This window comes from Anomaloglossus baeobatrachus, chromosome 2, assembly GCF_048569485.1.
Source record: "Anomaloglossus baeobatrachus isolate aAnoBae1 chromosome 2, aAnoBae1.hap1, whole genome shotgun sequence".
NCBI classification, from domain to species: domain Eukaryota; kingdom Metazoa; phylum Chordata; class Amphibia; order Anura; family Aromobatidae; genus Anomaloglossus; species Anomaloglossus baeobatrachus.
In genome coordinates, this window is record NC_134354.1 from 526117350 (window position 1) to 526143313 (window position 25964).

The 25964-nt window shown below is 47.3% G+C and overlaps 1 protein-coding gene across 1 annotated transcript in view; it reads right to left on the reverse strand.

Annotated features, from left to right (window-relative positions):
* Nucleotides 1–24898, reverse strand: part of NF1 (neurofibromin 1) — a 442125-nt gene extending 417227 nt beyond the window's left edge. The window contains exon 1 of the mRNA XM_075333827.1: nt 24708–24898. Within this exon, the coding sequence (XP_075189942.1) occupies nt 24708–24767 (60 nt within the window). The 5' untranslated portion in view covers nt 24768–24898. The remainder of the gene's footprint in view (nt 1–24707) is intronic.
* Between the last annotated feature and the right edge of the window lie 1066 nt (nt 24899–25964).

Here is a 25964-nt window from a genome sequence, read left to right on the forward strand (position 1 = left end):
TGATTTGGTTATGCAATTCTCAAGTTCAGTGTGATTATGCCAATACCAAACTTGAATACTTTTTTTTTTCTAAGGCTACATGCGCACACTGCTTTTTTTGCTGCGTTTTTGGCTGCAGTTTATTTGTCAGAACTTTCTGACATGTGACTTCCCAGCAAAGTCAATGAGAAGTCAGATTTTCTATGCGCACATTGCAGTTTATTTGTCAGCGTTTTATTTGTCAAAAGTTTGTAACAAATAAAATGCAGCATGTTCATTCTTCCTGCGTTTTTGTCAACATTTGTCACAAAAACGCAGGTTGTGAAAAAGCAGCAAAAACGCACTGAAAAAGCAGCAAAAACGCACTGAAAAAGCAGCAAAAACGCACCTATAATTACAAGCATTTTTCGTGACATTTCCAGGCCCTCTCTGACAAGGTGCAGTTTTGGCTGCAGTTTGTGAACACAAAAAGATGCAGCGTGCGCATGTAGCCTAAGGCTACATGTGCACGCTGCTTTTTTTGCTGCAGTTTTGTCAGCAGAACTTTGACATTTGACTTCCCAGCAAAGTCTATGAGAAGTCAGATTTGTCATGCGCACGTTGCAGTTTGTCAGCGTTTTTTTTGTCAAAAGTTTGTGACAAAAAAAAAATGCAGCATGTTCATTCTTCCTGCGTTTTTGTCAACATTTGTCACCCATTGAAATCAATGAGGGCATCAAAAACGCAGGAAAAATGCATGCTAATCAAAAGTGGTGCATTTTACCTGCGTTTTTGGTACCAAAAACGCAGGTGATTTGTCAGGAAGTGAGGTAACAGGCAAGTGGTCCGGTCCCGTCCCGTCCTCCACGTGTTCCCCGAAGTACCGCTGTCCCCAGCGTGCACGCACAGGGGAGATAATGTGGAGGACGGGACTATCGGCGGCGGCGAGAGGGAAAAATCAATGTTTTCAGCTGCCAATGTCCATCCCCCTCTCGCTGCCGCCACCGCCGCTGATAGTCCCGTCCTCCACATCATCTCCCCTGTGCGTGCACGCTGGGGACAGCGGTACTTCGGGGAACACGTGGAGGACGGGACTATCAGCGGCGGCAGCGAGAGGGGGATGGACATTGGCAGCTGAAAACATTGATTTTTCCCTCTCGCTGCCGCCGCTGATAGTCCCGTCCTCCACGTGTTCCCCGAAGTACCGCTGTCCCCAGCGTGCACGCACAGGGGAGATGATGTGGAGGACGGGACTATCGGCGGCGGCGGCGAGAGGGAAAAATCTATGTTTTCAGCTGCCAATGTCCATCCCACTCTCGCTGCCGCCGCTGATAGTCCCGTTCTCCACGTGTTCCCCGAAGTACCGCTGTCCCCAGCATGCACACACAGGGGAGATGATAGACCCCTCTCGCTGCCACCGCCGCCGCTGATAGTCCCATCCTCCACGCTCCTGTCAGCTCCACGCAGTAGCGCGATCAGCTGAGCTGTCACTGAGGTTACTAAATCCAGCGGTGGCCGCGGGTAACCTCAGTGACAGCTCAGCTGATCGTGCGGCTCTTCAGTTGCTGCATGGAGCTGACCGGAGCGGCGGTGTCTGCTGCTTCTCCGGTCACCTCCATGCAGCAGAGCTGGAAGCGACGCTGGACCATCCTGGATTACACCGGACATGGAGGGCTTTTTCGGGCTTATTAAATGGAAGAACGAGGGAATTTGTTAGTGTTTTTTATTTCTAATAAAGGATTTTTCAGGTGGGTGTTTATTTACTGTAACTTACAGATTAATCATGGAAGGTATCTCGGGGAGACGCCTGACATGATTAATCTAGGATTTAGTGGCAGCTATGGGCTGCCAATAACTCCTTATTACCCCGATTTGCCAACGCACCAGGGCAAATCGGGAAGAGCCGGGTACAGTCCCAGAACTGTCGCATATAATGTATGCGGCAATTCTGGGCGGCTGCTGACTGATATTGTTAGGCTGGGGGGCTCCCCATAACGTGGAGCTCCCCATCCTGAGAATACCAGCCTTCAGCCGTATGGCTTTATCTGGCTGGCATTAAAATTGGGGGGGACCGCATGCCAGTTTTTTTTAATTATTTATTTATTTCTAATTTTTTTTTTTTTCAATTCAACAAGCTTTATGGGCTTGTTTGAACTGAAAAAATACATGAAACAATTGTTGACAAAACTGCAGCCAAAAACGCACCAAAAAAGCAGCAAAAACGCACCAAAAAAGCACCTAAATTTTTTGTGACATTTCCAGGCTCTCGCTGACAAGGTGCAGTTTTGGCTGCAGTTTGTGAACACGAAAAAGAAGCAGCGTGCGCATGTAGCTAAGTGTCAAAAAAGAAAACAATATTTGGTTTCTGCCATTTTCTGAGACCTATAACTTTTTTACTCATCCATTTTCAAGCTGATACAATGTTTTGATTATTTTTATTGCATTTTTTTCTAGGCAACTGCGGCCAATTCCGATGGTACCCCCATTGTATGGTGTGGCCTCATCTCTTGACTCCTTCAGCACACAGTTGCCGTCGCCCAACGCTAAATGGTTAATACTACAAGAATTCTTGGAATTACATGATCAATAGATTACATGACTTAAAGGGGGGGGGGATAAAATCCATTTTAAAATTAATTTTGTTGGCAACATACACGAAATCGGGAATGGACAAAATTCAGTAGATAGCCAGCTGACATCAGCCGGAAATGAAATCTATCCAGCCCTGAAGTATACCGGATCGTATGCCTGTCTCCAGGAATGTTCACAAGGTCGAATGTTAGGTCTGTGCGCTATCTACAGATTTCTGGAAAGGAGTTTCCTCCTCCTTTTATTTGATGAGGTACATCCTTATTTGGGGAACTTTGTGTACAGAAACGGGTCTTAGGCTGGGGCCACACGGGGCACTACTGCGATGCTCGCATGACACTCTGCTTACGCTGGCAGCACAGCGGGAGCCAAGTGTCATGCAAGTGTGCCTGCGTCTGAGGTGCGACTGTGCGTGCGGACCTCAGCTGCAGGGGGCGGGACGGCTTTCAGGAGGGGTGGGCTGGCGCTGCAGGGGAGGGAGGGATTTTTCTCCATCCCTCCTCCGTTGCCGACTATTGCGATTCTCGCACTGCACTTGCGGTACACTGGTGTACTGCGACTGCAGTGCGATTTTTCTCTCGCCCCATAGACCTGAATGGGTGCGAGAGTAAAGAGTCTCGCATTACAATCGCAGCATGCTGCGATTGTTTTCTCGGTCCGATTAGGACTGAGAAAATAATCGCTCATGTGTGCTGCCACACAGGCTAGAATTGGTCCAAGTGGAATGCGATGTTTTATCGCACTCCACTCGCACCGATTTTCTCGCCGTGTGGCTTAGGCCTTAAAATCCTGCTGTTAAACCTGGCCTAAAGGAATGTCAAGGTGTAAGGTTCATTACTTTATTATTTGTAAGCAGGGCTGTGGAGTCGGAGTCGGAGCTCATTTTGGTGGAACCGGTATAAAATGCACCGACTCCGATTCCTAGAATATATAATAAATTGGGGACAGTAGTGCAATGCAGAATGTGCTGAATATTTTACTAAATAATATTTAGTATAATACTTATATTTAAGTGAAAAATTTATTGTAGTACAATGTGAACATCAGACATTTAATTATTTTTATGATACAATAATCAAGATATTTGGATAAAACATAAAATATATTTATTGGATACAACTTTAGAACACAAAAAACTAATAAATTGTAAATATGTAATACAATATGTAATATATATACACACACACACACAAGATATATATGTAATCTACTGTATATTATATAGTATATTACATATTTACAATTTATTAGTTTTTTGTGTTCTAAAGTTGTATCCAATAAATATATTTTATGTTCTATCCAAATATCTTGATTATTGTATCATAAAAATAATTAAATGTCTGATGTTCACATACACATATTCATGTACTACAATAAATTTATCACCTAACTATAAGCAATATATGTAGGAGTCGGAGTCGGAGCCGGAGTCGGAGTCGGTGCAAGAGAAATTGAGGAGTCGGAGTTGAAGGTTTAGCTTACAGACTCCACAGCCCTGTTTGTAAGGCTGTGTGTACATGGAGAAAATAGGTGGTGAATTTTCCAAGAGAGAAATTTGCCGTCTACTAGGATCTCAGCATCGGGGAGGCGATTTCTGAAAATCACGTCTACACGCTGCAGGAAATAAACATCTTTAATAGGCAGAATGTGAACTTACACTGCAGATTACATCCAACGACAAACAGGTTTATATGTACATAAAGGAGTTCTCCATTAAAACAAGTTATCTGGACTTCCTGTTCCTGTCCTGGCTGAGGTGGCAGCTTAGGGGAGAAGCTCCTGCCACCCCTCACAGAAACCGACTAAAAACAGACCCCCCGGACGAGCCACCAAACAGAGAGCAGCACAGGAGGTTACCTAAAGCAGACAGCTATGGAACGGTACCTCCTGAGAAGCTCTGGGAGCGGTGAATCAGCCTGGAGAAGCTTTGATATGGACAGAGGAGAAGATAAGATAATGGCGCCGAGCCTGATGGGGGAGGAGCCTGAACGCATGGTGAGAGACACAGAAAAGCAAACACAGAGCTGGAAGGGGAGAGATAAGGGAGATATGAGCGAGGAGACAGGAGATAAGGAAGATATGAGCGAGGAGTCACAGGAGGACACAGCAGGAGAGAGGTGGATGCAGGGGACTGTTGATGGTGGATCGCAATGGGAGGATGAAGGAGATATGGAGGCAGAGGGGAGAGAAGATGCAGGCAAAGCAGGGCAGCTCAGAGACACAGCAGTGTTGGAGGATGAAACTGACAAACAGCACAGGGAGATTAATCCCACTCAGACTCACAGGAAGTCAAATGCAAGAATTCATAGTACCCCTTCCAAAGGAAACAAAAAGCAGCCTACTACACCAACATCACAAGCCTGCAAGCTATTGGGGGATGGAGGTGGTGGCCCAGTCCAGACAAAGAGAACTACGAAAACAGCACCACCTGCAGGCCAAGACAAGTACACACAAAAGCTTAATGTGGACTATAAAAAACTGGCTGAAGAAGTGACATCACACTTGTCAAAAGAGGTTAAAGTGGCTATTGAGGCAGCCATACAAACATCATTAGCTAATATGCAAAAACAGATAAATGCCCATGCCTCTAGACTGGCAGAATCAGAGCAGAGAATATCTGACTCCGAGGAGACAATACTGGCTATGCAAGCACAAATAGCAGCTCTAGCAAAATCTAATGAATACTTGAAGGATAAAGCGGACGATTTGGAAAACAGATCGAGACGAAACAACTTACGTATAGTCGGGTTGCCAGAGTCTGTGTCGATTGGACGGTTGGATAATATATGCGAGTTGGAGCTACCGCAGGCCCTGGGCATAAAGGCGAAATTCAGAGTTGAAAGAGCCCACAGAGTGGGTCCACTGAGACACCAGGAGGCGAATAAGGGAGAGGGCCAAAACTCAAACAAGAATACCCCGATAAGAGCCAGGCAGGTGATTGTCAAGTACCTTGATTATAAGCATAAGGAGGAAATATTGAGGGCCTTTAGAGAACGAAAGCGTCCACTACAATATCAAGGCAACAGACTGCTAATTTTTGGGGATTATTCAGCGGAAGTATCCAGAAGGAGAAAAGAATTTACCAAAATTTGCTCATTTCTGTACAACAAAAAAGTAAAGTGCCAGCTATTATACCCTGCTACACTGAAAGTTAGAAACCCCAATGGCTCGTTTGTATACTACAAGGACTACAAAGAAGCAGAAAACATTCTCATGGCAGAGCTCAACAAGACTAGGTCAGAAAGGCAAGAAAAAGGAGCTAGTGGAGAAGGGAATAATAGAAGAGGATCCCCCACAAGCTCAGGAAGAGATGTGGGACGTCTTGGGGGACAAAAGCAAGTCGAGACCAGGGAGGAAAGGAGGCCAAGCCCGGGTCGACAGCATAATTCTCGCCTGGAACACAGGAACCAACCCTTGGAGAGAAACCATGATACCTGAACTGGAACTCGCTCATTGTTTTTCCTTTTTTTGCCTGTTTTTTTTTTTTTTTTTTTTTCTCTCTTCCCAAACAGGGAGAGGCGTTGAGGAGGATGCATTACGGAGAGAGGGTTGGGGAGGTGAGAGGAGGAGGGGGAAGGGAGAAAAGAGAGGAAAACATCCCAAAGTCTGGGTCCTCTTCCCCCCCTCTTTTTTTTTTTTTTTTTTTTTTTTTTTTGTTCTTCTCCTTTCTTTCTCCATCTTCTCTCCCCTTGGTCTTTTTTTTTCTTTTTTTCTTTTTCTCCTTTGTCCAGGAACATCATCCAAATTCAAATGAAGTGGGCCTGTTCTGGGCGGACTGATGGCTACCTGGAGTCAGAGATAAGTAGGACTGGAGAATCTTGCTGAGGTTTTGACATACTGTGCTAATTTTTGCATAATTTTCAAAGGCTTATTCAAGTTAGTCCGGGGATAGAACATATATTTTTTGAGGGGTGATTAGGGAGCTACATATTTTGGCTAGGAATAGGGGAGCTCACCAACGTGGCGGGAAACGCCGTGGATTTCTCGGAAGGGAAAATATGTTTTACAGTTACATGCTTTTTGTTGTATTTGTTATATTTGCAAGGTGGGGAAAGGGAGTGTCGATTTTGTGGTACCAATTGTGATTCTAGTGTCGAACATCTCGTCTTCCTTGATGCAGGGGCCCATAGGGGAGGGAGTAGTAAAAGCAGAATACACAGGTTAACATGATACAGATAACTACGTGGAATGTTAAAGGGCTGAGATCACCTAACAAACGAGCAATGATATTGAGACATCTGAAAAGACTAAAGACAGACATTGCCTTATTACAGGAAACCCACTTGGGGGGGGAGGACTTTTTCCGCATGAAGAAACATTGGGTGGGCACCGTTTACGGGGCAGCGGCACAAGGTAGAAAAGCGGGCACTATGATTCTAATAAATAAACAATTCAGTCATGAGGTAGTGGCACATGAGGCAGACGACCATGGAAGGTGGCAGCACTTAACAATCGTTAGTCCAGCGGGTAAACTCAGTATTTATAATGTCTATGGCCCAAATTCACAACAAATCACATTTCATGATGACATAAAGGCCACCATATTAGCAGATGGGGAGGCTAACATTATAGTGGGAGGCGATTTTAACACTGTCCCAGACTCAGCTGAAGATAGGAGGAGGGGCGAGGAGGGGACAGCTAATGTGGGCAGGAGTTTAGACAATAGGGATGTAACATTAGAAGACGTAGGACTGAAAGACATCTGGAGACTAACTCACCCACATGACAGAGTATACACACTTCTCTCACCCTCATGATAGCTGGTCACGTATTGATCAGTTCTGGATCTCGCAAGACTTACTGAGTGGAACGCAAGATTGTGTGATAGAGAATATGGTGATCTCAGATCATAGTCCGGTGAGATTGGGCATTAGAGAGAAATTCAGGAGAGGTACAGATATCATATGGAGATTCCCATCGTTCCTTCTCAGGCAAGATAATTTCCACAAGGTGCTACAGGAGTGGTGGGGAGAATTCGCAGAGGACAATAAGGAACATAGAGAGTCCCCAGTGATATTTTGGGAAACGGCAAAAGCGGTCCTAAGGGGCCGTCTGGTGGGGTACGCAGCCATGATCAAACGGAAAACCAATGAGAATTATAATTTCCATAGTGAAGCAGTACGGGTAGCATATACAAATTATGTGACAAATAGATCTCCCATGACAAAAGGCAGATGGCTGGAGGCAAAAGAGGGATTTGACGAATGGGCCAAAAAAAAGGAACAACTATTCTGGTCGCACAAGGAGGTTGACTTACATAGGTTTGGCAACAAGGCGGGAAGGATGTTGGCCAATCTGGCAAGGGGCAGCAGAAAGATGACAGTGATCTCTAAACTGAAAACAAAGGGGGGAGAGGTGACTACGGATCCTAAGGACATTAATAAACTGTTGGGAGATTACTATAGAAAACTATATGGGTCAGGGAATAACGACATGACTGATGAGGCAGAGTGGCTAAGACAAGCCCAAATGCCTAGCTTGACGGAGGAAGATTTGAGTGCCTTAAACGCAGATATCACAGTAGAGGAGGTGACGAGAACAATTGGGGAGCTTAACACCAACAAGGCACCGGGACCTGACGGTTTCAATAGTGAATTCTATAAGGCTCTGAAGGATCTGATCTCGCCGGATCTAACCTCAGTCTTTAATGCTTTCCTGGGAGGGGCGGAAATACCCAAAAATTCCAACATAGCATATATTAAATTACTCCCCAAGGGAACCAAGGACCTGGATGATCCCTCTAGTTATAGACCTATATCGCTCATAAATCAGGATTTAAAAATTATGTCCAAGATCATGGCTAATAGACTGGCCGAGATCTTACCTAGGATCATTACGAATCACCAGGTGGGGTTTATTAAGGGGAGAAATGCCGTTACCAATATCCGAAAGACAATTCTAGTGGTAGACACGGTTAGACTGGGTCTCACTGAGGGAGGGGCTAGACCTGCCCTAGTTACACTTGACGCAGAAAAAGCGTTTGATAATGTAAATTGGGGGTGGTTAGACAGGGTAATGGAGGCCATAGGGATTGTAGGCAAGATGAGACTTTACATTAGAAACCTTTATGCCAACTCGGGAGCTAGGGTTCACACTCCGGGCTTTCTATCAGACGTGTTCCCTTTGATGAAGGGAACAAGACAGGGCTGCCCATTATCTCCTCTTTTATTCAACCTGGCAATCGAGCCGTTGTCAAGAATACTACAGGGACAAAATAGCTTTAAAGGAATCAAGATAAGGGGTTCAGAAGTAAAGACAGCGCTTTTTGCTGATGACATCATACTTTGTATGGGGGACCCCGGTGCGGATTTGCCACAGACTCTTGCCTTGATTGAAAAATTTGGCTCATTCTCCGGTTTCAAACTGAACAAAAAAAAATGCGAGATCATGTTCCTAAAGGGGCATCATGGGACAATGGGGGGACAAATAAGGGATGGCTGTCTATGTGGAATTCCTATAGCACAATCTTCAATTAAATACCTGGGAGTGCATATAGGAAGATCGGTGGAAACAATCTATAACTTGAATTATGGACCGCTAATCAGGAAAATTATAGTTCAATTAAAGGGATGGAAAGGTCTGCCACTTCCATTACTGGCAAGATGTCACCTGATAAAAATGATGAGCTTTCCTAGGCTGCTGTATCCCTTCCAGACAATCCCGCTATTGCTAAAACTAAAGGATGTGAATAAGCTCAACTCCGCGTATACAGAATTTCTGTGGAGGGGAAGGAAACCCAGAATAAAGCTGCGTACGCTGATGAAGTCAGCAGAGGAGGGAGGTCTAAACTTTCCAGATGTCCAAGGGTATAATCTTGTATGTATCATGAGGCATGTAATTGATTGGGTGAGAGGAACGAGTAGGCACTCAGATCATGCGATGGAAACTAAATATGCGTCACCGTGGGATCTGACGTCCATTCTGCACTCCCCACTATCCAGGGTTGAAGGGCACATAAGGAACTCAATTATATTCCGAGACACCATGCTAACATGGAAGTCGGTAAGGAAAAAACTGGGGCTCTCATGGAAAGTGTCCAAGTACTTGAACCCCTGGGCATTCCCAAATTTTCCCCTGGGACGAGAAAACAAGCTATTTACTAGATGGAAAGAGAGGGGAGTCAGGAGAATGATAATGTTATGAATGTGGAGGACAGGAGGTGGATGACAGGTCGGGAAGTGCTGGATAAGTACAACCTTAATAGCTCACATGTCATCCAGTATGAACAATTGAAACATGGAATAATAGGAGACCTGGGTGTGGTTGGAAGAGAGCTGAACAGAAGTTCGATTGATGAGTTACTGGAATGTGATGTAACAAGTATAAATGTCTCTAAAATTTATCGATCGCTAAGGGGGGTGCTTATCTCTCGGGAGGATAGTCGGACTTTAAAAGCGTGGGGGAAACAATTGGGAAGGGAAGAAGTGGTGGATGATATACTGAGAGGATGGGTACAAGTGCGGAAACACATTACCAATGAGAGATGGAGAGACACTCAATTCAGAATTCTACATAGGGCCATTATAGGTTTCAACATACCAGGTAGGGATAGGTGGTGTCCTAAGTGTCAAAAAGAAAAAACGGATATGCTGCATGGGCTATGGGAATGTGAGACAATCGCTAGGTTCTTTAACCAAGTCAGACTATTTGCCCAGTCAACATGGGGAATTTTCAGCAAACTAGACTTAATGGTGTGGATTTTCCACTCCTTTGAGGGAGGAGTAGGAGGAGGACCGAGCACGCAGGAAAAGAGGAAATACGCAATAATGCATGACATAGCCTTGATAGCTAAGCGTTGCATCTTAAAACACTGGATTCAAAGGGAGGGCCCATCCATAAAGGAGGTTGTGGGCGAACTACACAACCTTCTGAAGTGGGAAAAACTAGAAGCGGAGAGGGATAAAGATGGGTTGACAGCCAAGTTTTTTGTGAGATGGAGACATTTTATTGAAAGCCAATTCACACAGGGAGAAATAATTAACCTGATGGCACCTTTTGTTCACTCGGAGTGGTATATCCTGAGCGATATCCAGGACAGCCTGGGTAAACTGAGAATCACCTAGGAGGGGGCTCTGGCGGGAGGGGGAGACGAGACGGTTGGGAATACCAAGACACGCTAGCAAAATTGAAATCATTCAGGGACGACACAGAGATTTAACGAATTGTATTGCATATGTTATATTATATTTCATTACCTATGTTTTGGTTTAATGTTACTGTATACTATCTTAAATCGAACAGCAACATGGAACTCCAAATTGGGGTATCACCCACCTCTATGTCACATTTTGTCAGACGAATGTTCTTCTTTTGCAATGATACTTGTCATGTTTTTACAAATTTGAAAAATCAATAAAAAACGTTTTGGAAAAAACAAGTTATCTGTGGAATAGGAGAAAATCTGTTGGTCATTGGGGCCAACGATCATTAGAATAGGGAAGTTTTATCCCATTAGAATAGGCAGTGCACACGCTCGACCACCACTCCATTCATTCCCTATGGGGCCCCTGAGTGCTGGCTTTTCCGGCACCCTATAGAGAATGGACGGAGTGGTGGTCGAGCGTTCAACCTGCTGTGCCATCCTCTAACAGACATAAAAGTTTCCTATCGGTGTTAAAAATTGCCCGTTCAACCAGCCGTCAGCTAGTCATCACAACTATGTCCTGCAATCATAGACAGTATATGGGGTGGTGGTACCATGCTCACCTGCCCAACATTTCTATCACAATGCAATGGATTTTACACATGGAAAGTCTGTAGCATTTCTACAATGATACCACAGCAGTAACCTTCTGGAAAAGTCTAGCATGCATATAGCCTTAGGGCGGTGTCACACGCTACGATATATCGGGCGATATGTCGTCGGGGTCATGGATTCCGTGACGCACATCCGGCATCAATTGACATATTGTAGCGTGTGACAGCTACGAGCGACTGTTAACGAGCAAAAATACTCACCTTATCGTTGCTCGTTGACACGTCGCTCATTTTCATAAAATCGTTCCTCCTTCTGCGCGCCAGTTGTTCATCGTTCCCGAGGCAGCACACATCGTTCCGTGTGACACCCCGGGAACGACGAACTGCAGCTTACCTGCGTCCCGCCGGCAATGCGGAAGGAAGGAGGTGGGCGGGATGTTACGTCCCACTCATCTCCGCCCCTCTGCTTCTATTGGGCGGCCGCTGTGATGCTGAACGTCCCTCCCCCTTCAGGAAGAGGATGTTCGCCGCCCACAGCTAGGTCGTTCGGAAGGCAAGTACGTGTGACGGGGGCTAACGACTTTGTGCGACACGGGCAACAAATTGCCCGTGATGCACAAACGATGGGGGCGGGTACGATTGCTCATGCGATCGCACGATATATCGTCCCGTGTAACGCCGCCCTTAGGGTATGTGCCCATGATCAGGACTCACTGCGTCCTGGACGTGGCAGGTCCTGACATGCGGGGCCACGAGTTTCCTCCGCAGGAGATCGCAGCTGTTTGTACTCATGATCAGGGTTAAGTGTGCTGTGGTTTCTCCCTTGTCTTCTCCCTTGTCTTCTCCCTACGGAGGACCCATGCGAATCCGCAGCAAACAATTGACATGCTGCAGTCTGGAAAGACGCACCGCAGGACAGTGTTTGCTGTGGAAAAAACAAGCACAGTGGGCACGGGATTTCTAGAAATCCATCCACTATGCTTGTACTGTACAACGCGTTTTGGGCGCAGCTGACGCATTCTGTGTTCAAAATGCAGCAAACACTAATCGTGGGCACGCACCGTTACACAGAGAATATTTTCCCAAGAGTAGCGGTCCCCAACTTGTAGCTAGAGAGCCATATGTGGCCCACAGGCCTGGGATGTGTGGCTTGCAGCTCTATGCATTTGCACAAGGTTTTACAAACAGCTAGATCCTTAATCATGAGTAGCCTCGCCAACAAATCTAGATGCCCATATCCCGGTCTAGGGGGAATACGGGATCATTTAAGTATGATAAACTGGAGTCAGGAGGATTCTACCTGTCAGACAAGGTGCTTGATGGCAGAATAGTGAATAGGGGTATTGTTAGAGCCCCTGGATCCTGGTCTAGTTCCTCAGCATCATTTCTTTAGAAAAGCTTTGGCTGTCAGTATACCGGTAATGGGGTCTCGGGTGTCACTACTGTGAGGGGGCGAAAGCTGGATGTGGCTCGCCACCCTGTCTTAGTGCAGAACATGGCTCTCAAGGTCAGAAAGGTTGGGGACCACTGCCCTAGAGAATAGACAAACATGGAAGAAAAAACAACCCTATTAGTATAATTGTTACATGAATGGACTACACAGCCGAAGCACAATTTTATTTACAGCAGTTCCTAGGTAAGGCCTAATGAACATCATTGATAATTGCCAAGACTGACCCTATATACACACTGATTATATATGGTGCTATGAGAATGGCACACTATACGGGGTATTACTTAACAGGATTGTCCACTAGTAGGACAACCTCTTTTGATTCCACATTTTTTTCCCCAGGTAAAATAATAAAGTCTATACTCCCCTCCCATACAGGCGCCATATTCCAGCGGCATCCGGGCTCACAATGATGGGGCTCATCAGGTTTTTGCCACCTAGTCTGAGAGCAGCATAACGTAGGGGCAGACATCCTGATTCCAGTGGTTTGTCACTTACTGGGCTGCTTGGTATAATTTTAATAAAATCACTGATTAATCAGCAGTAGATTATCATTAGAGGACTACTTGGCGTGCTGCAGGTAGTCCAGAATATTCATGAGCTCTGTATAACTGCTAGATCTGCAGCAGAGAAAACATTGATTTTACCAAAATGACAGCAAAGAGCTCAGTAAGTGACACATCGCTGGAATCAGGGTTTCTGTCTCTACGTTATGCTGCTCTCAGATGAGGTAGCAAAAACTTGGTGACAGATTCCCTTTAAGTATGTGTCCCTTTGCCCAAAAAATATGTTATGGACCCCTGGTATAGGAGAAGCCTTGAAATTTATTTACCTACCCATGAAAATCACTGACATACTGATGGCAAAAACAGACACACGGACCATGCACTGATACAGAACACCAGTACCATTTTTTCACATAATCATAACAAATCTTTCAATATCTCCTTCAATATCAGCAGGTTCTCTCGCAGGAATGTCAGATCAGTCAAGGTGAAGTTCAATGTGCCCAATCCCCCCTCCCCAACAAATCTGACATCTAAGAAAAGTCAAGAGAGAGCCCCAATAAACATTAGATACTGGGAAGACTTGTGGAAAATGGGAATCCTTAGTAATCATTAAGGACTTCCAGGTATATCTGTATGTTGGAGCCTCCATAACGAGACATAGAATATAAAGTGTCATGAGGACATTCTTGTGGAACTATGGACTGGACTAGTGATGAGGGAGGACTACCATGCTCGGGACTCAAAAGGAGCAGGTAGGACAGTCCGATGGGCTCGACTTGACAACAGAGTAGAATGGAAGTCAATGGGAAACACAAGATGCTTGAGTTTCCCATTGTCTTCTATTATCCTGGGTACTGGTAGTGCTCGCTCATCACTAATATGGACATATAACAAATCAGCAAGCCCCAATTTCTTATTTTACGAGCTCAGCTAAAATAGTAAAGCACAATTCAAGGTCCATATACGTCTTAACTAGAGTTGAGTGGACTGACAATAATCCGGGTCCGGCAGATTGACAATAATCCGGGTCCGGCAGATTGACAAAAGTCCGGTCCCGAAATCCGGCCCCATATGTGTCAATGGAGAGCGGGAGAGAGAGCGAGGAAAAAAAAAATATATATAGAAACCGGATCCGGATCGTACAGCCGGAATCCCGTGTCAGACTCGGATCTGCCGCTCAAACCGCGCGGATCCGGATTTTGCCGATCTAGGTCCGCTCAACACTAGTCTTAACCAAAACTGACAACTTTCTAGGAACATCTGTGCTGTAATTTGGGGAATCAGGCCCTGCGGTCCAAACACGGACTGTGAAATATGCCTTCAGAACACGGTCTATACAGGTTTCATTCACATTTTTCTTTTCTTTCCACCAATTTTTGGAACTTGAACAAAAAAACACCATGTTTTTTTCATGAATTATTTACACCCTTTTATTTGCGAACATTTATCTTTTTTCTATAGAGGAAAAAAAGCTCCCCCAATGTATATAATGTGGACTATATTCTCTAATGACGCACAGCTGACATACGGACATATTGTTAGTGGGGGGAAGGTTTGCAGTATATTAAAAAAGGGGGCAAACAATGCTGTAAAGAAACCGTTTTTCCGTTAGTAGCCAGGCAGCGTGGATTGGCTATGTGCACATTTAGTATTTGAACAAGATTTTTCTACAGAAAAGAAAAAAAAAGGTAAATAAACTTGTGTAATTGTTACCTACGCTTTTCCCTCATTTATTTGAATGGAAGAAAGACTTTGCAAAAATGCTGAAAGAATGGATGAGCTGCAGATAAGAAAGTGCTTCACATCTGCAAGGAAAGAAGAAGCAGTGCATGCGATTTCAGAAATCCCATTCACTTTGCTGGTATTGTAAATTACCGTATTTTTCGGATTATAAGACGCACCTTTTCTCCCAAAAATTCGGAAGGAAAATGAGAGGTACGTCTTAAAATCCAAATGTAGCTTCCGGGGGATGATGAAGAGGGGTCAGAGAAGGCAGGGGTGATGCTGTGCGGTGTGTTGCTGGCGCTCTGTACGAGGCCACTTTGTGCGGCGGGCGGTGAGTCACAGGCCATTCTGAAGATGTCAAGGTAAAGGCTTCTTCAAATAATGGCGCCTAGAGTTGGTGCACGCGCAGATGGTGCTCTTGGGTGAAGCTGCTCTCATCTGTGCATGCGCTGACTCCGCCTGCCAATATCTGAAGAAGCCTTCACCGCCAACATCTTCAGAATGGCCCGTGACTCATCGTCCGCCACGCCAACAGCCCCGGCACAGAACAGCACCCACAGTGAGTATCTGGCCCCCCTCTGTACCACTCGTAGCATCGCCTTACTCCAGTTCAGCCCCTGCCTCCTGTGATCACCCCCCCCCCCGGTAAGACACCACCAGATTGATTATAAGACGGACCCCATATATATTTTTTTCTCCAATTTGGAGTGCATCTTATAATCCGGTACGTCTTATAAAACAAAAAATATGATACCGTGTTCTTTTTGACAGCACAGCCATGCAGAAAAAAAAAAAAAAAACACACGCCAAAAATACAAATTATGAATAAGCAATATGAATGCAGCCCAATGGTGACTTTGAAGAAGTCATGTGGCCATAGATCACCATGAATGCAAGTGAATGGGGCCGCTTTGTGACCCACAAAGCACCAGGACAAGCAAACTGCAAAACATAGGACTCACACAGACTTTTTGCTTGTTGCGGTACCATAGGGGTTACAAGGCGATGCCGTTCACCTGTATTACGCTATGATGTAGCAGCGGCACATCACAATATTGGGCCACATGACCTGTAGCCCCAAGACTTAAGGGGGCTTTACACAGTAACAATATCACTGCCGATATCGCTAGCGTGTGTACCCGCCCCCATCGTTTGAGCGACACGGGCATATCGCTGCCCATCGCGCACAAAATCGTGCACCCCTATCACACGGACTTACCTGCCCTGCAACGCCGCTCTGGCCGGCGATCCGCCTCCTTTCTAAGGGGGAAGGTCGTGCGGCGTCACAGCGATGTCACACGGCAGGCGTCCAATAGCAGAGGAGGGGCGGAGATGAGCAGGACACGTAACATCCCGCCCACCTCCTTCCTTCCACATTGGTGGTGGAGGCAGGTAAGGAGATGTTCCTCGCTCCTGCGGTGTCACACATAGCGATGTGTGCTGCCGCAGGAACGAGGAACAACATCGCTAATGAGCGTTAAACGATTTTTGGTTTTAGGACGACCTCTCCGCGGCAAACGATTTTGGTCGCTTTTGCGATCGTTTTAGGTTGCACAAAAGTGTCACACGCTGCGATATCGTTAATGACGCCGGATGTGAGTCACTAACGACGTGACCCCGACGATAAAACGATATCGTAGCGTGTAAAGCCACCTTTAGGGCTCACGCAGAGCAGGGCTGTGGAGTCTGAGTCGGAGCTCATTTTGGTGGAGTCGGAGTCGGTATAAAATGCACCGACTCCTAAAATATATAATAAATTGGGGACACTAGTGCAATGCAGAATGTGCTGAATATTTTACTAAATAATAACATTTAGTATAATGCTTATATTTAAGTGAAAAATGTTATTTAGTACAATGTGAACATCAGACATTTACCGTATTTTTCGGACCATAAGACACACTTTTTTTCCCCCAAATGTTGGGGGAAAGTTGGGGGTGCGTCTTATGGTCTGACTATAGGGCTGCGGCCGGGAACGAGGGTGCTGCGGTGGAGCGGGTCATCGGGGGCACGAGCAGGCAGCAGCAGCGCCTGCCGTGACCACGTGGGCCCGCTCATTACATATGCACGCCCATCCTCCCGCCCATCTCTCAGCGCTGAAGCCGGCACTGACAGGTGGGCGGGAGGATGAGCGGGGACGCGCGCATAGTAAAGAGCCGGCCCGCATGATCACCCCTGGCAATTACAGCCTGGAGTGATCATGTGCGGCTGTATTCACTGCCCCCGCGCATCATCATCAGCGCGGGGTGCAGTGAATCAGTACACTCACCCGTCCCAGTGTGTGGAGCCGTCCCCGTGTGTGGAGCCATCCCCCTGCTGCACGCAATGTCTTCCTGTCTGTGCCGGTCAGCTGATCTGTGCTGATCAGCTGATCGGCACAGACAGGAAGACATCGCGTGCAGCAGGGGGACGGCTCCACACACACAGGTCATTGCCGCTGAGAGGACGATGATCGGTGCTGGAGGCAGTGAGGAAAAGGTGAGTATAAACGTTTATTTTTTTTCTCTGTGCTATAGGATACAGGCCATATACCAGAATGGTATATGAGCACGATGGGGGCATATAGCAGGATAGGAGTATATGAGCAGGATGGATGGGGGGTATATGTGGAGGATGGATGGGGGGTATATGAGGAGGATGGATGGGGGGTATATGAACAGGATGGATGGGGGGTATATGAACAGGATGGATGGGGGGTATATGAACAGGATGGATGGGGGGTATATGAACAGGATGGATGGGGGGTATATGAACAGGATGGATGGGGGGTATATGAACAGGATGGATGGGGGGTATATGAACAGGATGGATGGGGGGTATATGAACAGGATGGATGGGGGGTATATGAACAGGATGGATGGGGGGTATATGAACAGGATGGGGGGGTATATGAACAGGATGGGGGGGTATATGAACAGGATGGGGGGGTATATGAACAGGATGGGGGGGGTATATGAACAGGATGGGGGGGTATATGAACAGGATGGGGGGGGTATATGAACAGGATGGGGGGGTATATGAACAGGATGGGGGGGTATATGAACAGGATGGGGGGGTATATGAACAGGATGGGGGGGGTATATGAACAGGATGGGGGGGTATATGAACAGGATGGGGGGGGTATATGAACAGGATGGGGGGGGTATATGAACAGGATGGGGGGTATATGAACAGGATGGGGGGTATATGAACAGGATGGGGGGTATATGAACAGGATGGGGGGTATATGAACAGGATGGGGGGTATATGAACAGGATGGGGGGTATATGAACAGGATGGGGGGTATATGAACAGGATGGGGGGTATATGAACAGGATGGGGGGTATATGAACAGGATGGGGGTATATGAACAGGATGGGGGTATATGAACAGGATGGGGGTATATGAACAGGATGGGGGTATATGAACAGGATGGGGGTATATGAACAGGATGGGGGTATATGAACAGGATGGGGGTATATGAACAGGATGGGGGTATATGAACAGGATGGGGGTATATGAACAGGATGGGGGTATATGAACAGGATGGGGGTATATGAACAGGATGGGGGTATATGAACAGGATCATATACAAGGCAGGAGGATCATTACCAGGATGGGGTACCTTAGTAAAGAATTTGGGGACATTACCCCCATAACAGTGTCAACAGCAGATCCTCGCCCCATAACTGTGTCATGACCACATTTTTTTGCTCAAAGTTTTATTTTCCTATTTTCCTCCTCTAAAACCAGGGTGCGTCTTATAGTCCGAAAAATACGGTAATCATTTTTTTGATACAATAATCAAGATATTTAGATAGAACATAAAATATATTTATTGGAATATAACTTTAGAACACAAACTGTAATAAATTCTAAGTATATATATATATATATATATATATATATATATATATATATATATATATATATATATATATATACACAGTGCCTACAAGTAGTATTCAACCCCCTGCAGATTTAGCAGGTTTGATAAGATGCAAATAAGTTAGAGCCTGCAAACTTTAAACAAGAGCAGGATTTATTAACAGATGCATAAATCTTACAAACCAACAAGTTATGTTGCTCAGTTAAATTTTAATACATTTTCAACATAAAAGTGTGGGTCAATTATTATTCAACCCCTAGGTTTAATATTTTGTGGAATAACCCTTGTTTGCAATTACAGCTAATAATCGTCTTTTATAAGACCTGATCAGGCCGGCACAGGTCTCTGGAGTTATCTTGGCCTACTCCTCCATGCAGATCTTCTCCAAGTTATCTAGGTTCTTTGGGTGTCTCATGTGGACTTTAATCTTGAGCTCCTTCCACAAGTTTTCAATTGGGTTAAGGTCAGGAGACTGACTAGGCCACTGCAACACCTTGATTTTTTCTTTCTTGAACCAGGCCTTGGTTTTCTTGGCTGTGTGCTTTGGGTCGTTGTCTTGTTGGAAGATGAAATGACGACCCATCTTAAGATCCTTGATGGAGGAGCGGAGGTTCTTGGCCAAAATCTCCAGGTAGGCCGTGCTATCCATCTTCCCATGGATGCGGACCAGATGGCCAGCCCCTTGGCTGAGAAACAGCCCCACAGCATGATGCTGCCACCATCATGCTTGAAAGTAGGGATGGTATTCTTGGGGTCGTATGCAGTGCCATCCAGTCTCCAAACGTCACGTGTGTGGTTGGCACCAAAGATCTCGATCTTGGTCTCATCAGACCAGAGAACCTTGAACCAGTCTGTCTCAGAGTCCTCCAAGTGATCATGAGCAAACTGTAGGCGAGCCTTGACATGACGCTTTGCAAGTAAAAGGTACCTTACGGGCTCGTCTGGAACGGAGACCATTGTGGTGGAGTACGTTACTTATGGTATTGACTGAAACCAATGTCCCCACTGCCATGAGATCTTCCCGGAGCTCCTTCCTTGTTGTCCTTGGGTTAGCCTTGACTCTTCGGACAAGCCTGGCCTCGGCACGGGTGGAAACTTTCAAAGGCTGTCCAGGCCGTGGAAGGCTAACAGTAGTTCCATAAGCCTTCCACTTCTGGATGATGCTCCCAACAGTGGAGACAGGTAGACCCAACTCCTTGGAAAGGGTTTTGTACCCCTTGCCAGCCTTGTGACCCTCCACGATCTTGTCTCTGATGGCCTTGGAATGCTCCTTTGTCTTTCCCATGTTGACCAAGTATGAGTGCTGTTCACAAGTTTGGGGAGGGTCTTAATTAGTCAGAAAAGGCTGGAAAAAGAGATAATTAATCCAAACATGTGAAGCTCATTGTTCTTTGTGCCTGAAATACTTCTTAATACTTTAGGGGAACCAAACAGAATTCTTGTGGTTTGAGTGGTTGAATAATAAATGACCCTCTGAATAAACTTTTCACAATTTAAAAAAAAAAATAAAAAAATAAAATAACAATCTTTTTTGCTGCAGTGCATTTCACACATCCAGGCTGATCTACAGTCCAAATGTCACAATGCCAAGTTAATTCCGAATGTGTAAACCTGCTAAATCTGCAGGGGGTTGAATACTACTTGTAGGCACTGTATGTATGTATGTATGTATGTATGTATGTATGTATGTATGTATGTATGTATGTATGTATGTATGTATGTATGTGTATATATATATATATATATATATATATATATATACACACACAAGATATATATGTAATCTACTGTATATTACATAGTGTATTACACATTTACAATTTATTACAGTTTGTGTTCTAAAGTTGTATCCAATAAATATATTTTATGTTCTATCCAAATATCTTGATTATTGTATCATAAAAATTATTAAATGTCTGATGTTCACATACACGTGTTCATGTATTACAATAAATTTTTCACCTAACTATAAGCAATATATGTAGGAGTCGGAGTCGGTGCAAGAGAAATTGAGGAGTCGGAGTCGAAGGTTTGGTTTACCGACTCCACAGCCCGACGCAGAGGGGCATATAAAACAGATGATTTTTGAGCACACTGACCCATGTTAGGCCGCTTTCACATTTGCGTTGAACGGCATCCATTACAATGCGCATGTGACGGATGCGTTGTAAATAGTGTGATATAAAGGCAACGGATTCCTGTGAAATAACGCATTGCGCTAAGCCGAGAGAGAGCGAGCCCCCATCATCACTGCACACACCCCGACACTACCGCCCCCATCATCACTGCACACACCCCGGCACTACCGCCCCCATCATCACTGCACACACCCCGGCACTACCGCCCTCATCATCACTGCACACACCCCGGCACTACCGCCCCCATCATCACTGCACACACCCCGGCACTAACGCCCCCATCATCACTGCACACACCCCGGCACTAACGCCCCCATCATCACTGCACACACCCCGGCACTACCGCCCCCATCATCACTGCACACACCCCGGCACTACCGCCCCCATCATCACTGCACACACCCCGGCACTACCGCCCCCATCATCACTGCACACACCCCGGCACTACAGCCCCCATCATCACTGCACACACCCCGGCACTACCGCCCCCATCATCACTGCACACACCCCGGCACTACCGCCCCCATCATCACTGCACACACCCCGGCACTACAGCCCCCATCATCACTGCACACACCCCGGCACTACCGCCCCCATCATCACTGCACACACCCCGGCACTACCGCCCCCATCATCACTGCACACACCCCGGCACTACCGCCCCCATCATCACTGCACGCGCCCCATCATCCCTGCACACACCCCAGCACTACCGCCCCATCATCCCCGCACACACCCCAGCACTACCTCCCCATCATCCCCGCACACACCCCAGCACTACCGCGCCTATAATCCCCGCACACACCCCGGCACTACCGCACCCATCATAACCGTACACACGCAGGTACTACCGCACCCATCATCACCGCACACACTACCTCAGTGACGTCCCCGCTGACAGCGCGACTCACTTCAGTTGCTGCCTGGAGCTCACAAGAGCGGCAGTATTCTACTGCCACTCCTGTCAGCTTCATGTAGCAGAGCTGGATGCATTGCGGGACCTCGTGTGGATTGTGCTGGACCTGGAGGGGTATTTGGGGATTAATAAAGCGGTGAAAGAGGGTTTTTTTTATCTTTTATTACAAATAAAGGATTTTTTCGGGTGTATGTGTTTATTTACTTTCACTTACAGGTTAATCATTGTGGGTGTCTCAGACGCCTGCCATGATTAACCTAGGACTTAGTGGCAGCTATGGGCTGCCATTAACTCCTTATTACCTCGATTGCCACCGCACCAGGGCAATTCGGGATGAGCCGGGTTTGAGTCCTGGGACAGTCGCATCTAATGGATGAGGCAATTCCGGGCGGCTGCTGGCTGATATTTTTAGGCTGGGCGGGCTCCCCATAACGTGGGGCTCCCCATCCTGAGAATACCAACCTTCAGCCGTGTGGCTTTACCTCGGCTGGTATCAAAATTAGGGGGGACCGCACGCCGTTTTTTTTATTTTTTTATTGTACTGCACGATACAGACCCGCCCACCGGCGGCTGTGATTGGTTGCAGTGAGAAAGCTGTCACTCAGCGTGGGGGCATGTCTACTGCAACCAATCATAGGCGCCAGTGGGCGGGGGAAGCAGGGAATACTAGATGGAATAATGAGCAGCCGGCATTTTCAAAAGAGGAAAAGCCGCCGGAGCTTTGTGACAACTGTGCAGCGTCGCGCACGTGATCGGTGAGTATGAGAGAGGGGGTGAGAGGGGGGAGAGAGACCAGGAGTGATTTCAAACGATTTCGATCATTCTGCTGGACATGCTGAGCATGCTCAGTAGAACATGAAATCCGTCAGCGGATTTTGCCGCTTAGCGCATAGTGGCGGAATCCGCCACCATAGACAATCATTAGACACCTTGGCAGATTCCAACGGAATCCGTCATGGTGCGTTATTTTCACGACCCAAAAAACGCTACATGTAGCATTCCGTCCGCCCGACGCTGCGTCAAAATAACGACGCAGCGTTGTCCAGCGGATGAAACGCAGACACTTGCGTTATAGTGCGTCGTCAATACAAGTCTAAGGAGAATAGCGCAGTGCGTTAACGGACTGTGCTATTCTCCATAGCGACGGATTGCGCTGAACGCAAGTGTGAAAGCGGCCTTATTCAATAGGACTGGTAAGATGAACAATTTTACTCTCGGTCCATCTGACTGAGAAAAAAAAAGTCATCTCTGCATGTGCTTATTCTCTCCCGAGGCGTGTGCATTGAAGTTAAGGGTGCGGACTTGACAATTAAAAAAAAACGATCCCATACAGAACAGCAAGGAGACATCCGATCTTTACAGATACAATTCTATTATTACCCCAGAAAACCGTACGATTGGGAACATTTCTCATAGTTGATGTATAAACACGGACGTAAACAACAGACACAGGTGGCACTCGGATGAGATTGGGACAACTCATCCGTCCACATGTCCCTGGCCTTCCACTGATCCTACAAGTAACTAGTCACCATCATCACACTCAAAAAGGACAGCAAGAAAGTGAAGATGAGGAAGGGTCACACAGGGCAGAGCCTTCTCTTCTGCCATAACATCCCAGCGGACGTGAGCGGACTGTCAGACCGGATCGGCTATTGTCAGCAGATTAGTCACCGTCACCAGATTGGTCACCACACTCCATAAATGACAGCACAAAAGGGAAGAGATGAGAATGGGTCACACAGAGCTGAGCCTTCTCTTCTGCCATAACATCCAGGTGGATGTGAGGGCCCGACAGTCCTGATCAGCCACGGATCAGCCATCGCATCGGTCACCGGATCAGCCACTGTCACCACACTCCATAAAGGACAGCACGAAAGGGGAGAGACGCAGGCTAAACCTTCTCTTCTGTAATAACAGCCCAGCGGAGGTGAGGGGCCGACAGTCCGGATAAGCTATGGTCAACACATCGGTCACCAGATTTGTCACCACACTCCATAAAGGACAGCATGAAAGGGAAGAGATGATAAAGGGTCACACAGGGCTGAGCCTTCTCTTCTGCCATAACATCCCAGCGGACATGAGGGGCAGACAGTCCGGATGGGCCAGCGGATGAGTCACCCTATCGATCACCATCATCGGATGGGTCACAGTCACCGGACCACCTCCCTTACCCCAGGATGGGTCACCCTATCGACCACCATCACCGGACCACCCCCCTTACCCCAGGATGGGTCACCCTATCGACCACCATCACCGGACCACCTCCCTTACCCCAGGATGGGTCACCCTATCGACCACCATCACCGGACCACCTCCCTTACCCCAGGATGGGTCACCCTATCGACCACCATCACCGGACCACCTCCCTTACCCCAGGATGGGTCACCCTATCGACCACCATCACCGGACCACCTCCCTTACCCCAGGATGGGTCACCCTATCGACCACCATCACCGGACCACCTCCCTTACCCCAGGATGGGTCACCCTATCGACCACCATCACCGGACCACCTCCCTTACCCCAGGATGGGTCACCCTATCGACCACCATCACCGGACCACCCCATACACTACTGCAATAATCATGGTAAGAGTGGGTCAGACATGTCCGGAGCCATCTGTGGGTGGGAGAGTCGCCAGCACTACAGGTACCAGCAGAGCCCACCTGTAGCCACCAGTCCACTACCACATCTGGGCAGGACGCAGTGTGGGCAGAGCGGTGAGGGAGCTGGCACCGGGCACTGCACCCGGAGGACAGCAGCCGGTCTCCAGGCCAGACCTCCTCCATCATCTTCCTCCATAGCAACCTCCCTCCTCCTCCTCCCGGTACCCACGGCCGCATCTCACTTACCTGCTCCTCGAAGCGGTTCACCACGGCCTGCACCCATTCTACCGGCTTGTGAGCCGCCATCGCCCCGGCCTGGGGTCTCCCCCTTCCTCCTCTTCCCGGGGATCACAGGCCGCCGGAGGGGAGGTGATGATGATGACAGTAACCGTACCAGCTGCTGGTTATTCCACCTCCTCCGCTTCCCCCTTCCTCCACCTCCGCCGCCGCCACCACCGCCGCCTCCACCTCCTCCCGCCGCCCCCTCCTCGCCTCCTGCCCGCTATCGCGCTCTCCCCTCGGCCATCACCGCAAAGACGCCATGACACCAGACCGGAAGTGCGATCACTCTGCTCGGCCCCGCGACTGCTGGGGAGGAGGCGCGCATGCGCAAGCCACACTCACAGCGACGGCCTGCCGACCAGGGGTGTGGGCGGGACCTCTAGCGGGAGGCGGGGAACTGTTTTAACCCTCCGTTTTCTGAACGATTCTTGGCTCTCAGCTTTCTATGATGATTGAAAATGAATTATGATTGACTGTAACTATGTGTAGTGAAGCTCTCATAGGGAAAGTATAGCTAGTCCCTGTAATCAGTACACTGCATTCTATTGCTCCCTGTTACCAGCCATCTCAAGATGCAGAGGTTAAATGTAGAGTTCTCCATTACAGAACATTTGCAGGGTTGCCATCCTACTATTCAATCCTTCCTGGACAACTGGACCAAAATTTAGGGATGGTCCAAAATTTTCTAGCCATTTGCCACGCCCTTTATAAAGCCACGCCCTCTACAAAACCACACCCACTTACCAAGCCACGCCCCTGACAGGTCCAAAATATTCCAGAGTAGGAGCACATCCTGAGAATTACACCCAGTATACATGTAGGACGGTACGGACGCCGGGCCGGGGCGCTCCGAGAGCGTCAGTGTGTGTGGGCCTTCAGGCGGGGTGTGTGACACTATTATCTTCAGGGTGGTGTCCATCACTCCGCACCTGGTCCCCGTCATAGACGCAATAGACAAACACATGACACCGGAGCTCTCTTGGCAAACCAAACAGTTTATTTCTCTTTTCACCATTATGACAGACATGACCTCAATCCTATAGTTCTGCTGCTGTTTTCTCTGGGTTCTATCTTAGCCTATCCCCGCTATTTTGAAAATAGTTCGTAAGCTGTTGGGTACCTGTGCCTCCATTCTCCCACAGATATTTCCACTGTTGTCCACTTCTGGGCCCAACGGCTGTCTAGTCGGAAGACTTCCCTAGGCCAATTGGGGTGAGCAGT